The sequence below is a fragment of the Anabas testudineus genome, chromosome 5 (assembly GCF_900324465.2).
Source record: "Anabas testudineus chromosome 5, fAnaTes1.2, whole genome shotgun sequence".
Taxonomy (NCBI): domain Eukaryota; kingdom Metazoa; phylum Chordata; class Actinopteri; order Anabantiformes; family Anabantidae; genus Anabas; species Anabas testudineus.
The window spans coordinates 11744390-11760094 of NC_046614.1; the positions used below are offsets into that span (position 1 = coordinate 11744390).

Here is a 15705-nt window from a genome sequence, read left to right on the forward strand (position 1 = left end):
CACTGAATGCTGGCTCAACCACTAATGATTTCAAAAGAGGATGTGAATATTTCCCCTCGTGTTTTCACAAAACAGTGCAAGGGGGGTCTTTTCAGTTCCAGGCAATAAATCTTACCCTTCACAGTTGTAAACCTATACTATTTTTTACACACTGGCTCTGTGAGACAGACTGCATCAGGCTGACCGGCTTTCTGCCGTCTCTGTTACCGTAGCATCTGGCAGGTTTCACCTGTGGTCTTGTGTTCCCATTAACATCCATGATGACCAAGGTTAACCTGGTTTTAGACTCAAAACATCATCTCCTGCACATGTTTATGTACCGACCTGCCCTTTGGGTCATACATTTAAATAGGACAATCTCCAATCAGTCTCATAAAAAACTTTCTTAGCTGTTGTTTTCGCATTTAAAGCAAAAATTGCTGTGATCGTGTCACTTTCTTTGTCACTACCTCAAAACATAAACAAATATTACTGTTGTGCACCTATATACATACCCTTGGCTGGTTTTCCAGGAGCCGCTGTTTGCAGCCAGAGTGATATACGACTTGCTGTTCTTCTTCATGGTCATCATCATTGTCCTCAACCTCATCTTTGGTGTAATCATTGACACTTTTGCTGACCTGAGGAGTGAAAAACAGAAGAAAGAAGAAGTCCTGAAGACAACCTGCTTCATCTGTGGTGAGACTGCATATCTGATATCTGATTATTGAAATAGTTTTCTGCTTAGATGACCCTTCGGAAATCCTAACTGATTAGTTGTTTAATCAGTCAGTCAACAGCAGTTGATTCATTATTTTATAATCTATCAAACAGAAATGGAAAACGTTTATAGATTCCAGCTCCTTCGGTTTAAGCACTGGCAGCTTTGTATGAAGACAGAATCTTGGGCCATGGGAACTAGTACTGAAAATGTTTCTGTGATAGTTTTTTCATCTTTTACTACATGTGGCACTGCTTTCTTAGCCAACGATCAGTAGCATGTGTTGTAATAATTTCCTAAGAATATTGTCATAGGAATTAAACCTATAACTTTCCAGTTGCAGGATGACTTCTCTAATCGCTATGGTACCCCGCCAGCCCTGTAGGGCTGTTTGCTATTGTTGGCACAGCTGTATGTTGCACAGACTTTGCATTTATACACTTATCCAAACTCCAGCTAATACCACTTGGTTTATTCCCGAACTCCCCTGTAGAACATTTGATTTCTAGGTGCTTTTGTGGTTTCTGGTAAGTATGTTTCAGTAAAGGTGCATGTAGTTTGTTGCAGTCCCCTTTCTCTCATCCTCCCCCTTTTTCACTTCGCTGCTGTTCCAAGGAAGGCTGAGTCATGAGGGCTTCCTGCCACTGCTCTGCTCGCCTCCATAATTCATGTCTGTCTCACACGCAGAGACATTTTCTTCCACTCGCTCACACTCACACACTGAATTTACATACCATATGTTTTTTGCAAATTCACTCAGAACTCAAACTTCGTTCCTATGTTTCACACTTCACACCGTATTTCTTTATATGTAAATAAGATGTGTATGTGTCTAAATAAAGGACATGCTGCCGAGCACGAGTGCAACTGTACAGTATGTGAGAATGCATCCGCATGTTAACGAGTTTGAGCCCAGCAGTACATGCTGTATGTGAGCATGAGTGTGTGCATGTGTACGTTGGGTCAGGCAGTCAGAACAAGAGGTAAGCATATGGAACGGGAACAGTGTTATGTCACCCAGCCAGCCATCAACTCTGAGTCACTCATGTTAAATAAGGCCAGGCCACAGGAGGAGCTGCCGTCTCTATGGTTTCCAGAAGGACCATGAGGGAACAGGAGATGCAGAGATTAGGAGCCCGATCTTTGCAGGCTTAAGTGCCTCTCCATACTCAAGCTTCGTTTTATAAGGCATCGATCTTTCTCACAATCTTGTATTAGTTGGTAGTTGGTCTTTGGGGTTGGTAGTCAATGACTGATCTACGTCATCAACTTCCTGCACACAAGGGCTGATTTTTACCTGTCATTGAATTTTGTCTTCTACTGAAAAAGTTAAATAAGAATTTGCACTTGAGTCATTACAAAATATTTAAAAAATGATTTTTATTGATTAATGAACATGTCATCCTGAACTAAACACTTGTTGAAATTCTGTACTTATGGTGTCCTATAAGATGAGTCTAAATTTGGGGTCAGCCACTGTTAGTTCAGATACATTACTGTGAAGGAAGATTCTTTTTCCATTTTATGCGATCAAAAGAGTGTGTGTGTGTTTTAAACTTATTTAGAGTCAGTTATTCCCTTTGCTTGAAGAACAGGTCTTATTGATTTAATGGTATACATACTAATCCTGAATGGCTAAATGTAAACAATTTAGGGACTTGTTCAAATCCACATGACAGGATGCCTGACTTTACACCAACAGAATGTGCAATGTGCATTTCCTACAGCATTACTGTCTGCAGTGCACTGCAAAAATAAAAATATCTTACAAGAAGAAATACTCGAAATCAATAGTTCTGCTCACCTGACAGCCTGTCTTGATTTTTCTTAGCTTTAACCAATAATTTAATGCAGTTAATTAACAATTTAATGCACATGTACTTGTTTTTGGAAGAATCCTGCTTTGCACTTGCTCTTATCTAATTATATCTGTATATCTATATTCTGCCATTTGTTACCAATATTAATTAATCTTACCTGCTGGTCTATTTTTTACTTAAGTCATTCTTAAAAGCAGACACAACCCAAAGTAGATTATTTATTTTAATTTACCCATCCCTCGCCCAAAGCATGTAACCTTTCCTCTGTCGGATCACAGAATAGGTTGCCTATAAAAGTTCCAGTACTGTGCACTTTATGAGATCCTGGTTCCTTTGAGTGTGGTTTACAGTTTTTTGTTATCTTTTATATCTCTATAATCTGTTCTCAGGTCTTTCTTGCACACAAGATATTTGCCTCAGTGATACCTATTACTAATCTGCTTTCTCGTTATGAGTTCACTTTTTTATTCATTTCTTTCTAAAAAATTTAATCTGTGTCTCTTTTTTTTTTTTTTTTTTTTTTACAGCTCGATGTGAAAGTCTGTTGCGGAACAGAAATTCACTAAACTAAAAGCTAGCTGTTTCTTATCTTAATCATACTGTCATTTCTTACCACATTTAATGTGTGTTTTGCCGCTTTGCAGGCCTGGAGCGTGACAAATTTGACAACAAGACGGTGACGTTTGAGGAGCACATCAAAGAGGAGCACAACATGTGGCACTACCTCTTCTTCATTGTGCTGGTGAAAGTTAAAGATTCCACTGAATACACTGGCCCTGAAAGCTATGTGGCTGAGATGATAAAGGTAAAAACAACTGCATGAGCAACACACCCTTAAAACACACATCCTTCCCCACAGGAGATAGGCCAGGCCTACTTTTGTCTCTAGGGTTATCTTTAGTTTGAGACTATGCTGTGTTGCATAAGATCACTGAGCTGCAGCAAAAGCATACACTGCTGCTTAAATCTTTGCAGACCCTTTAAAAGTTCTCTCTTTTTGCATGAATGAGCTAAAATGGGATAAACATTTGTCCAGAAACTAGATAAAGAGAATGAAATTAAACAAATGAGGCAAAAAAAATGTTGTTGTGAAAACTATCTTTAGCTTTAAATATTTGTATACGTCAAATGTATGTGAATCCGTGCCTTCAGTAACAGGCGTTGTCAGCTGTGGGGGAATTTACAGAACAGATTCAACTCAGGAATGTCAGTTGACTTCCTTGAATGAACTGTATGCTTTGGCTTTTACAGTATTTCTTTAGCATTTAGGTCAGGATTTATATATCAGAAGATCATAATCGAGAGGGTTCAAGTGCCACTATGTAGGGCGAAAGGAGAAATGCTTGAAATGCTTATCTAGGCTATCAAGTTCCTTCACTGCCTGATAGCATATATTTCATCCTCGTACGTCATCATTTCAAAGGCGTTCTTTGGAATTAGTGCATCCCTTACACATTCTCAGTCTATTAGAATGAAAGCTCAGTAGGATGAGCACTTGCCTTTGAGTCATGTTTTTGGAACAATACATCTGGAGAGTTCATCAGGTTATGCAGCTGAGTCATATTTGCAAATGTCTACCGGCCCATCGCGCACACCTTCGTACCATAATCTGTTCCTCTTTTCTAATCTCAACTGACAGGCTCACCGGTCATGAACATTTAACGACACAAATGGGTTGATGTAGACAAACAGGAAGTCAGGGGAACAAATACTTGACCCACAGTGTTACCCTAAAGACAGAGTATGTGGTCAGTTCACAGGGATTTCCATTGAAGTATAGTATGTGCCCAGTCTGATGTCATTCACCTTCCATTGTTATTGCTACAGCAATAATACAATGTAAGCCTGTTCCTGCATAATACTGATTAAAGACAGTGTCATCTGTAGTTCACATTTAACCTACATGATTCCCAAACAGTATATTTGTGACCTATTAAGACCAATACTGTATCTCAAGCTTTACCAATTTACCATCGGTTGAATATCATATGCTTGGACAACTATAGGAGCACAACCTGGACTGGTTCCCACGGATGCGTGCCATGTCATTGGTGAGCAGTGATGCAGAGGGGGAGCAGAATGAAATCAGGAACCTGCAGGAGAAGCTGGAGTCAACCATGAGGCTGGTGGCCAACCTGTCTGGACAACTGACTGAGCTCAAGGAGCAGGTATATAATGTGACCATAGATCATCTATCCAATATCTTAACTGCTTTTCCTGTCAAGTGTTGCAAGGAGAGCAGCCTATCCCACTCAGCATGAGGCAGGGCGCAATTAAAAGGTCGCTACTTCGTCTTATGGCTGACATACCGTGCATCCAGAAAGTATTCACAGTGCTTAACGTTTTCCACAATGTGTTGTTTGTTACAGCCTCATTCCAAAATGGATTAAATCCATAATCTTCCCCAAATTTCTACAAAAAATACCCAATATTATCAAAGGGAAAGAAGTTTGTTTGCAATCTTTGAAAATTTAATAATTTAAAAAATAATAATAAAAATAAATCACATGATGTAAGTTTTCATAGTCTTTGCCATGGCACTCAAAATTGATCTCTGGTGCATCCTGTTTCCACTGATCATCCTTGAGATATTTCCACAATGTATTTGGAGTCCATCTGTGGGAAATTCAGTTGATTGGAAATGATTTGGAAAGAAGTACATCGATATATAAGGTCCCACAGTTATTGGTGCATGTCAGAGCACAAACCAAGCCATGAAGTCCGAGACAGGATTGTATTGAGGCCAAGATGTGGGGAAGAGAACAGAAAGATATCTGCAGCATTGAAGGTCCTAATGAGCACAGTGGCCTCAATCATCTGTAAAAGTTTGGAACCATCAAAACCCTTCCTGGAGTAGGGCACCCAGCCAAACTGAGCGATCAAGAGAGAAGGGCCTTAGTCAGGAGGGTGGCCAAGAACCCGATGGTCACTACTGAAAGAGCTCCAGTGTTTCTCTGTGGAGAGAGGAGAACGTTCCAGAAGAACAATCTCAGCAGCACTTCACCAATCAGGTCTGTACAGTAGAGTGGCCAGATGGAAACACTCCTCAGTAAAGTAAAGGTTTGCCAAGATGCAACTGAAGGACTCTCAGACCATTAGAAACAAGATTTTCTCTCTGAAACAAAGATTGAACTCTTGCTGGATAGTGTAGTGGTAACATACAGGTTACCACTACCTGTATGTTAGGTAACCCTGCCTTGACCTTGTACCTTGTCAGTTACTTTGAATAAAAGCATCTGCCAAATGACTAAATGTTAACATAAATGTTTGGAATGCCAAGTGTCATGTCTGGATGAAACCAGGCACTGCTCAGCACTTGGTCGATACCATCCCTACAGTTGCAGCATCATGCTGCGGGGATGTTTATCAGTGACATGAACTGGGAGACTAGTCAGGATCGAGGGAAAGATGAATGCAGCAATGAACAGAAACAGTTCTGGGGAGACAGTTCATCTTTCAACAGGACAACGACCTGGCACACAGCCAAGATAACAAAGGACAACTCTGTGAATGTCCTTGAGTGGTCCAGACAGAGCCCAGACTTGAACCCGATTGAATATCTCTGGAGAGATCTGAAAATGGCTGTGCACTGACTCTCCCCATCCAACCTGATGGAGCTTGAGAGGTGCTGCTAAGAAGAATGGGAAAAACTGGCCAACAATAGTTGTGCCAAGCTTGTAGCATCATACTTAAAACGATTTGAGGCTGTAATTGGTGCTAAAGGTGCTTCAGCAAAGTATTGAGCAAAAGCTTTGAATCCTTATGTATATGTGATTTGTTTGTTTTGTACATTCTCATTATAGGGAGTTGCTTGAAAAATATTGAGGAAAATAATGAATTTAATCTATTTTGGAACAAGGCTGTAACATTACAAAATGAGAAAAATGCTTTCTGGATGCAGATTAGAGTCTGACAAACATTCACGTTCACATTTACACCTATGGGCAGTTTTGAGTTTCTACTTAACCTAACTGAAAACCCCACTGAGAAACCCACACCGGCACAGAGAGCACATGCAGACTTCACACTATGGAGTGGTTACCAGTCTATCACACTGTTGACATACTTTATAGACAATCATACACACTCAGACTCACAATTATAGGCAATTTAGACTCACCAGTTAACCTAACTACATGTCTTTGGACTATAGGAGAAAAAACATGCTGGCACAGGGGAGAACATGCCAACGTAAACCAGATGACAGGAGCCTGTCATCTATGAGAGGGATTTTATAAATTTTTTATTTATTTATTTATTTTTCAGATTTGAGATCAGATGTTTTTATTGTAAGGGTCATTAATTATGTGTGTGTGTTATTTTATATCCACTGCTTACGCTACTAAGTATAAGGTTTGCTTGGTGTTCACCAGTGAGTCCTGTGAGACACCGTCTTTCACTTCCCTCTTTGATTTCTGTGTAACAGCCTCATGTGCGCACGTTGTCCTGCAGCTCGGCGTTTAACTGGACTAAATATGAACAACTAGAAGTCACTTTAAGCTATGAGGACGATGGAGTTACAAGCAAAATCAGCAGTTTAACAACACAGCATGAATGTGACAGATTCTTCTTAGGACAAATTTAAGGAAAACTCTGTACTGTACTTTTTATCAGTACAGTACAGTTTTTGTTGGTATCTCACCAATTAAACATTGATTTTACAAAGCTGCCATTGTTTCCTTCGCAGATGACAGAACAGAGGAAACAGAAGCAACGAATTGGTCTCCTTGGTCATCCCCCTCACATGAACATCAATCCACAGCAGCCTGCCTAAGGGCCCCTGCGGCCAGTTTCACAATTGCCTGGCCACTCTGACAGTGATCCAGTGTTAGGCAGAAGAATGCCAAAGTGTGACTGTCAAAATGTAGGTCAATGTCTGAATGTACACACCAGACACTCCTACAATAAGTGTTTCTACAATAAGTGTGTCTGTGTGGGTGGAGTGTGCGCCAAGTGCCTTGGGATCTCAGAAGCCAGTTCTGTGAGTTTAGGAGATGAAAATGCTGATTTCATCTTCATCGTACTGTACCACACTGACAGCATGCCAAAGTTCAGCCATGGTTCCTGAAGGACTATACCCCTTAAGTGGCCTTGTACTGAGGTTTAATCCACAGTGTTGCACCAGCAAATTTGGGTCACATGCAGATTTAAAAGTTAGTTTGAACTCTACAGTACACTATTTAATGTTTTGCTTTTGGCTGACACCAATAGGAATACCTAATAATATGCAATATCTAAATATAAAGGAACTATTTTTGGAAACGGATATTTGCTTTTATATTTGAAACTATACTATCATATATTTAACATATGGAGACAAAGAAACTCCTGTTATAATTGTGAAGGGTTCGCCATGTTTTACATAATTCCTATAATGCTAAACCTACATATACAGTGTTGTTTTTGTTATGAAGGAAAGCATTTGTTTGTAAGCTTTATAATCTCAAATGAAGGCTCTACTCTTTCTGGGTCACTTTAGATTGGAATTAAAGTACGTTGTGAAGAATAATAATCTGACCCATATGAATCTGCCGGGGAGAAGGAGCAAATGTGATTGATTTACTCTGAAACCATCTCCAAGTTGTGCTTAATTATATGGAGTCACATTAGAAATATAGAATGAAACACAGAGGATTTTGGGATCAATGTTTAAATGTTTATAATTCTTCGGTGCACTGAATTATTTAATCTTCTTTTTACTTATTTAGTCCTAAAACACTGATACTTTTCTGTAGCACTCAAATGATTGTTGCTTCTTGGTTGGTCACTTTGTAAAAGATCCACATGAGAATGACTGTTTGAATGTACCTGAGAACTAAAAGATGTCATTTGGGGTGCTGCTTGACCAAACTGAACTTTTATACCAATAGATGGTTTGTGTCTTGATTGTACATTCCATTCTTGAAGTCTATTTAAATAAACAAGTGTGTGAAATAATCTGATGGTGAACGTTACACAGCATCTGCAGCAGTATGGGTGTTGAGGGTATAAAGCATATACTCCTTCCTCTACAATGCTGCATTCAGGTGAATGAAAAGCCTCACATTTAGAAGTAAATTTGGGCATTGCCAGCAGATTGATTGTGTTTGAGTATTAATTTCATTTATAAAATTTGGATGAACTATACAACTGCCTCTTATCTGATCATCTAAAGACTGATCATAAATATAGTGCTGACAAACACATGTTGCATAAATGTTTTCAAAATAGCCTATAGTACCACTTTTGACAACCTCTTTCCATTTCTTACTGGGCTTGTAAGTAAGTAAAGTAATATTTTCACCAGCTTAGTTCAGCTTAGTGTCCAATTACAGTTTTAACAGCATACCTAATTATATTATTCAAGGAAAGCATTTTGTCCAACAGAATAAACACTTGAAGGAAAGGAGGTGGTTTCTTCAATATTCTGCACAAATATTAAAAGATCTAGAAATGAAACTGAAACCAATGTCACTTTTCAATTGTATTACATTTGCTTACATTAAGTTAGAGGGGCTTCCCATCATCATTGGGGTTATTTAGTTAAATCATTATAAATTATAATTGAATTACTGTGTGTGCTATGATCATTCTATATTTACTCTGTCCTGTAGCCCCTCTTTAATTTATATTAGTCTAGGAATTTCCCATTAGAGATATTAGCAGTCACACACATATGGCCTTATTAGTCAGAAAGTGGTCAGCCTTCGCTTGCAAAGACTGGGCCTTTGATGGATGCTGCGTTTACATCCAATCGCGATACCCTCATGTGTTACCAATTAAACTGCTAATTTTCAATGTATTGTAGTCAAAATTTGTAGATATTTACAAAATACAACTACATTGGACAGTAAAAACCCTGACAATATGTACGTTGTACTTTTATCGTATAAATAAATGTTTAAGCACTTTGTTATATAATTTATAATAATTATACGTTTTATTTTTCTAGAAATCCGGTTTCTACATTTAAAAAAAAAAAAAAGAAAAACTTATTTCTTCTAAAAATTTCCAAAATACTGGTAAAGTCTGTGAGACTGGATTGTCCGTTCTTCTTCTAAAAAGAAGTATTTGATCAATAAATTGTCCCTAAAAGACCATAACTCTGAGTTCATGTGACTAGAGGGATTGCTGCTATTCCCATGACAAGGCGTAAGAGATGTGGTTAAATTCAAAAAAGAAACAGCTTCATCACATGACATCGTAATTCCTAATATGATAAATAACGTGACTTTATAGGCTTTCTTTACCTCGCTTAATAATGGGGTCATTCAGATTGCCTTTAAAAGAACTGATGATACATTCAAGATGTTAGTGCTGGTTGTGACCAAAATGAAGCCCCACTGCCTGTTTACACGTGACACCGTTGGTAAAGTAGGGTGATTATCATTTATTATAGGTCATTAAGTTCTTCAGTACCCATATTATACTATACATATTATCATGAGGCTTAAAAACTGGCCCTTGAAGTCTCCAAAATGTGAATATGCTGAAAAGCCTTGTAGATTATAATGAGCGGCAAGTCTGTAAATGTGCAAACATTCACTGCTTAACTCAGTGATCAGTTTGGTGAAATTAGCCCATAAGTTTCTCCTATACAGGCTCCCGTTCTTCTCCCATCCTTCTTTGCAATCCACAGTTTGTTCAGATCCTGAGAGGATGGGAGGAAAAGGAGAGACTTCTGAGTTTGTCCATAACTCCAAAAGGTGAGCAGTGTCCATGCTTTGTTCTTTGCTGCTGCTGTTTTGCTGTTTTGACATGTTAGGAAATCATCATACCTCATTTATATCAACATATTCTATCCTGGTAGAGAGATATAATGAGCACATAGTACTCAATATTTACAGTTCTCAATTCATTCAACGCTCTTATTGTAGCTTTAAATATGACTCTGGGGTTATTAGATTGTTTTTGTTGTTGTTGTTGTTTTTAGAAATTAAAAATTCTTTAATTCATTTTAATTTAAATAAAGTTCAGCAGAACGTTTCAGACGCTGTTTGTCTATAGATCTGCCTTACGAACTGTTAACTCTTGGGGTCTGTGCAGCAGACAGGTGCAGCCTCTGCGTGCTGGATGTGCCCTGCGCGCTCAGCAGGCTCCGGGGCCATGAGGAGATGAACGTGACAGGCGGCACCGCCTCATCACAACAAATACCGACACCACGCACGGGTGCACGTGGCTCCCCCGCCGTGTCCACCCCGGAGTGCACCTGCCACATCCACACTGGATCAGACGTGCGGGCACTGGCACTGCTGTTCTCTCTCTTTTGCTGTTTAATAAGAATGAATTGAAACGCAGCTTCTTCAGGATTATAAAGCTGCTAATTGATGGTACTTAAAAAAAGAAAAATGACTATTATTATTATTATTATTTTTTTTTTTTAATAAATGTGCATTTTCTCCACTCGCAATGTCCCTAAAATCTCCCATAATTCAAAAGCACTCAATTAAAAATGACTTCATTTGCACCTGATGAAATTTTGTGGCATTTATATGTTGCAAGAAAGCTGCAGGGGGGGGGGGGGGGTGATTAATACCTGTGGCTACCAGTGTCTGAGTTGTGTTCCGGTCCATTTGTACTGGTAGTCACCACCACACGCACTCTCCTGTCCAACTCCTGCACCGTCCCGCCGCCTGGCAGCACGTTCCCCGCGCCGTGGCTCTCGCAGCCTTGTTTCCACACACTTCAGCGTGGTGGTACACGGGATCCGACATGCGCCGCCCCGCGCTCTGACGTCCGCCTCCCTCCACCCACTGAAGCTCCTTATCGGTGGAAGGTGGGCCGTCCCCGCGCGGAGCATACAGCGCCGTTTCACACGTGAGCCTCATGTGACAGGGGGTAGGTCAGTCCGAGCTGAGAGTCGGAGGGTTTATTTAACTCGTCGCTCCGTCCTCCCCCACTTTCCCGACGCGCCACCGACGGGCTTGCCTTCGTTTGCGCGGCGACGCGACGGCGCGGAGAAAGAACGGACTAACTTAAAACCGAACACAACCCTTTTAGAAATAAGGCGACTGCTAAATAAGGAACCTGCTGGTGAATATTTTTCAACACTTTTTGAAAACAGCAGCTTCACAACTTTTTTTTTCACTCTTCTTATTAATTGCGCGTGAATCAATGCGTGATCATCTGTGACTGCACTGGAAAACTATCTCGACTTTGACTGCGCAATTGCAGTGAGAAGAATGGAGCGAATTCCAAGCGCGCAACCACCTCCTCTGTCCAAACACCAGACGGATCTGTCAGACGTGCAGGGGTAAGTTACACTTCTCTAATCAATTGTGTAGCCTTTGGATCAACACACCCGTCTGGATGATTTAATAGACGTCACACTCTCCAGTCATGTTCCTCATTTTTCATTGTTCCTCTCTCTGTTTCTTTAGGATGGATTTCCCGATGTATGTTTATAAACCCCGGCGGGGATTAAAGAGAGGCGAGGAGAGCAAGGTTCGTTTTATTTTATGACCAACTTGTTAAGTTATAACCATGAACCCTTTATGGACTTACAAGGAAGGAATAAGGCTGGCAGGTGTCCTGTAGTGCCATAAACGGCTGACCTCATTTCTGCCGTGACTTCGCTCTTGGAGTCTCATTGTAGTGACTGTCCCTGATAATTAAATACAAAAAACAAAAGGTGTGCTCCTCTCTGATCAGCTGAATTCACTTAACAATATATATTTTGTTTGTTTGGTTCTTGCAGGAAACGTACAAGCTGCCCCACAGACTTATTGAGAAGAAAAGGCGTGACCGGATAAACGAGTGCATCGCTCAGTTGAAAGATTTATTACCAGAGCACCTGAAACTCACGGTAGGTTCATGCTGTAGCCGGGAGGCATAATAGGATTCACTGTTTTGAGTGAAATACACCATCGAGTGGCTGCTCGGCTTTACTGCAGCCTCTGTGCTGCCTGCGTCAGCCGTCAGTGATTGACAGCTCAGCCACATACTGAAGGATGTCTCCTGTCATGTTTCATAAATTAATGGAGAATTAAAAAAAAAAAAGTTCTATTCTATACATCTAGTTATAATAGAAATAATATAAGAGAGTGTATATTATTTTTTAACTTGTACCATCCTGTATAATAAACATTTCTTAATCATTATTAATCATTATTATGGCAGATGGTTGCTATTGTTGTGTCGCCGGTCATGATAATATTACAGATCAGGCACACGGGGCGTAGGAAAGCCTGGTTTTTCTGTGTGTTATATAAGAGGTGGGGATGTGCTGACTGTGTGTGTCTCCCACAGACTCTGGGCCATCTGGAGAAGGCTGTGGTTTTAGAGCTGACTCTCAAGCATGTGAAAGCCCTCACCTCTTTACTGGAGCAACAGCAGCAGAAGATCCTTGCTCTGCAGAATGGCATGCAAATTGGTGAGCAGCAGATAACTTCCACTCACACACACACACACACACACACACACACACACACACACACACACACACACACAAATAATATCATGTAGAGCAATATGTTTTTGTTGAACGTTGTTGAATGCAAATTAACAAGACTAATGCAAAATGACAGGAAATATGCAGAGTTGCAGGCAAATAGGTGACTTCAAATATAGCTATAGATGTTGCAAAAGAGACTAAAACTCAGCAAATTCTCCCATCTGTATATCAAACGGCAGGTTTCTTACTGTGTGGTTTCTTGTTGTATTTACAGAGCAGCCTAGTGTCAGCCAGGAAAAGTCAGAGGAGATGTTCCGCTCTGGCTTCCACATGTGTGCCAATGAGATTCTTCAGTACCTCGCCCATCATGAGAGTGACGGAGACTTTACTCCATCCCATGTGGTCGATCACCTTCGCAAGTTAGCTGCAGAGGTGCTGCAAAGTCCGGTCAGGCCCCGCACACCTCTCAGCCCACAACCTGAGGAAGTACCAGCTTACATCCAGCACCAACCTCGCAAGGAGATGCCACCCAGCTTACCCCCTAAACCCGCTGAAGGCTATGGGAGGAACTGTGTGCCTGTCATCCAGCGGGCGTACGCTCCACCGAGCAGTGAGCAAAGTGGCAGTGATACGGATACAGACAGCGGCTATGGGGGGGAGCTGGAGAAGAATGAGTCTGGAGTTCTGCAGGGACGTCCAGATTACTACAGCCAGGAGAGCCAGCTGAAGCGAGCGCTGTGCGAGAGGCAGAGCTCCAGCATCAAGCAGGAAGATGATGAGCCACGCCTCAAACGACCCCGCGTGGAGTCGTCTGAGGATGAACTCCTCTCAGGCGGAGAGTCATCAAGTTCTTCGTCCTCCAGTGGTTACGGTAGTTACATGAGCGTCTCCCCCAACCATCCACCTCCTCCTCATCCCCTCTGTATGCCTTTCTACCTCATCCCACCCTCTGCTGCAGCCTACCTGCCAATGCTGGAGAAATGCTGGTACCCCGGTGCCATGCCCATGCTATGTCCTGGAGTGGGAGGCAGTGAGAGACCACCTCCACCACAGCTAGTGTTGTCTCCTAGGGGAGGCTCTCCAGCTCCATCCATATCTCAGACCCCTATGGACTCCCCAGCCCTCCTTCAGGCACTAAAGCAGGTACCACCCCTTAACCTGGAAACCAAAGACTGAGCTCCTGTTCTGTTACCAAGGAGTAGAGACAGTAGTTGGAGGGATAAGATGACTGAGCCATTCCATAATCCATCCTCATTTCTCCCGTCTGTTCCTCAGCCTGGAGGTCAAACAGCAAGTGAGCGGACTTGTGGAAATGGTCACGGAGAGGTGGAGGGGGGCATCATCTATCCATATTCGGAAGATGTAGAGCTCGAGTTGAATGTTTAATGCTCAGTGATATTACTCAGTGCAAATGTATCATATAAACTGAAACTGCCCTGCACACAAACGCACCTGTACACACATGGTTGAATGTAAAGAAAGAAAAGTTTCAGATGCTGCTGTTGAAGTATAAACGCCGATGACACTGATGCATCTCACTTGTAGCTGTTGCGACAGAGACACATCACCTTTGTACTCTAGAGACCGTTGCACCAAAAGTTAGTTGTAATGTTTCACCCAAAGTTTGTTGCCTATGTCCTCTAGGTCACGATTATCAGTGCTGAACATGCCCTTCAAACGAGACAGTATGATGTCTGGCAGCATAAAATAGAAGGGAGGGAGGGAGAAGAGAAAGGGTACACTCGATGCACGGATGAAGGAATGGGCCACTACATGACCATAGTGAATGAGAAGTCTTGTTTTACAGTGACAAATGGACAGATGATATGGCTTTTCTGTAATTATTGTTCATAGACGTCTTGTACATTTCTATTTTTGATACCTGTTCTTGCACTCTTGTCCATCTGGAGAAAGAAGGAGGGCAGGGAGTGGACAATTATACGTTGTGTACTCAGAAACTGTGTACATACTGTAGCACTGTGCTGGACCTGGTCTGCATACTCAACATCTGTTTCTGCTCAAGTCAAACCTGGTGTTTGTTCTTGCTGTTGCCTTTTACTTGTGAAAAACTGATAAATCTCAGATGTTTATTCTCTGTACTGCTTATGAATACTGGAGTCAAAGAAGTGAGGAGAAGAGAAGTGAATGTAAAAGTTTTACCAGAAGACTAGTTTTCTATAGAAAGAGGTACTTGAGATTTTATATTTTGGGACCTACATGAAAGATGTTTGATGTACATATTTTGTCTATATATGTTGATATATGTTATATAAGTGTATTAATAAAGTATTTTTTTTCCTGTGGAAATTTGCTTTGGCTGTTTGTGGATGAATGAGAGTTACAGAACACCACAAGTAGTGAAATCCAGTCTGTTCAGATTTAGTTCGTCCACAGCGCCACAACATTCTTGGCACAATGAACACAACTCACGTAGTCCAGCTATCTGTAGGCCAGCTATCCGTAGGCCAGCTCTCCTGCTGATTGGCCTTCTGTGGCCACTAAAACATGAATGTAAACAGTTGCAGTTCGTCTTCTGAGGAAATAATCAGGATTCATCTCCAACTTTTTAGCAGCCTATCAAGTGGTTTCCCATGCGTATTACTGGCTGCCTGATTCAATAACCAACACTGTTTATCCTAGAATCTCTATATTTACTCTCCCAGCACTGCATTCATAAAAAAACATGCAGAAGCATACAGTACATCACAACAAATACTACCTGTCACCACAACTTGTAGTGTGCAATTACATTTATGGATAGATTATAGCATGCACAATTGTAGGTTTACCTCATGTCGCAGATATGAACAGGT

At 41.1% G+C, this 15705-nt stretch overlaps 2 protein-coding genes across 6 annotated transcripts in view; both read left to right on the forward strand.

Moving 5' to 3' along the window:
- The window catches only part of LOC113154199 (inositol 1,4,5-trisphosphate receptor type 1), a 60344-nt gene extending 51887 nt beyond the window's left edge, over positions 1-8457 (forward strand). For all 5 annotated transcript variants that reach the window (XM_026348251.1, XM_026348253.1, XM_026348255.1 and 2 more), the window contains 4 exons: positions 513-678; positions 3165-3325; positions 4527-4688; positions 7208-8457. In XM_026348251.1, coding sequence (XP_026204036.1) covers positions 513-678; positions 3165-3325; positions 4527-4688; positions 7208-7294 — 576 coding nt within the window. In that variant the 3' untranslated portion in view covers positions 7295-8457. The remainder of the gene's footprint in view (positions 1-512; positions 679-3164; positions 3326-4526; positions 4689-7207) is intronic.
- A 2883-nt stretch (positions 8458-11340) lies between these two features.
- On the forward strand, positions 11341-15195 carry LOC113154972 (class E basic helix-loop-helix protein 40-like). Its single transcript, XM_026349423.1, has 5 exons — positions 11341-11752; positions 11880-11943; positions 12197-12304; positions 12748-12871; positions 13167-15195. The coding sequence occupies exons 1-5, from the start codon at positions 11682-11684 to the stop codon at positions 14066-14068; spliced, it is 1269 nt and encodes a 422-aa protein (XP_026205208.1). The 5' UTR covers positions 11341-11681; the 3' UTR covers positions 14069-15195.
- The last annotated feature ends 510 nt before the right edge of the window (positions 15196-15705 follow it).

Bases quoted from the DNA above. Each gene is read 5' to 3' on its own strand.
- LOC113154972 (XM_026349423.1), top strand. From the start codon at position 11,682: ATGGAGCGAATTCCAAGCGCGCAACCACCTCCTCTGTCCAAACACCAG. The intron at 11,753-11,879 runs GTAAGTTACACT...CTGTTTCTTTAG, and splicing joins GATCTGTCAGACGTGCAGGG to GATGGATTTCCCGATGTATG. The intron at 11,944-12,196 runs GTTCGTTTTATT...TGGTTCTTGCAG, and splicing joins AGAGAGGCGAGGAGAGCAAG to GAAACGTACAAGCTGCCCCA.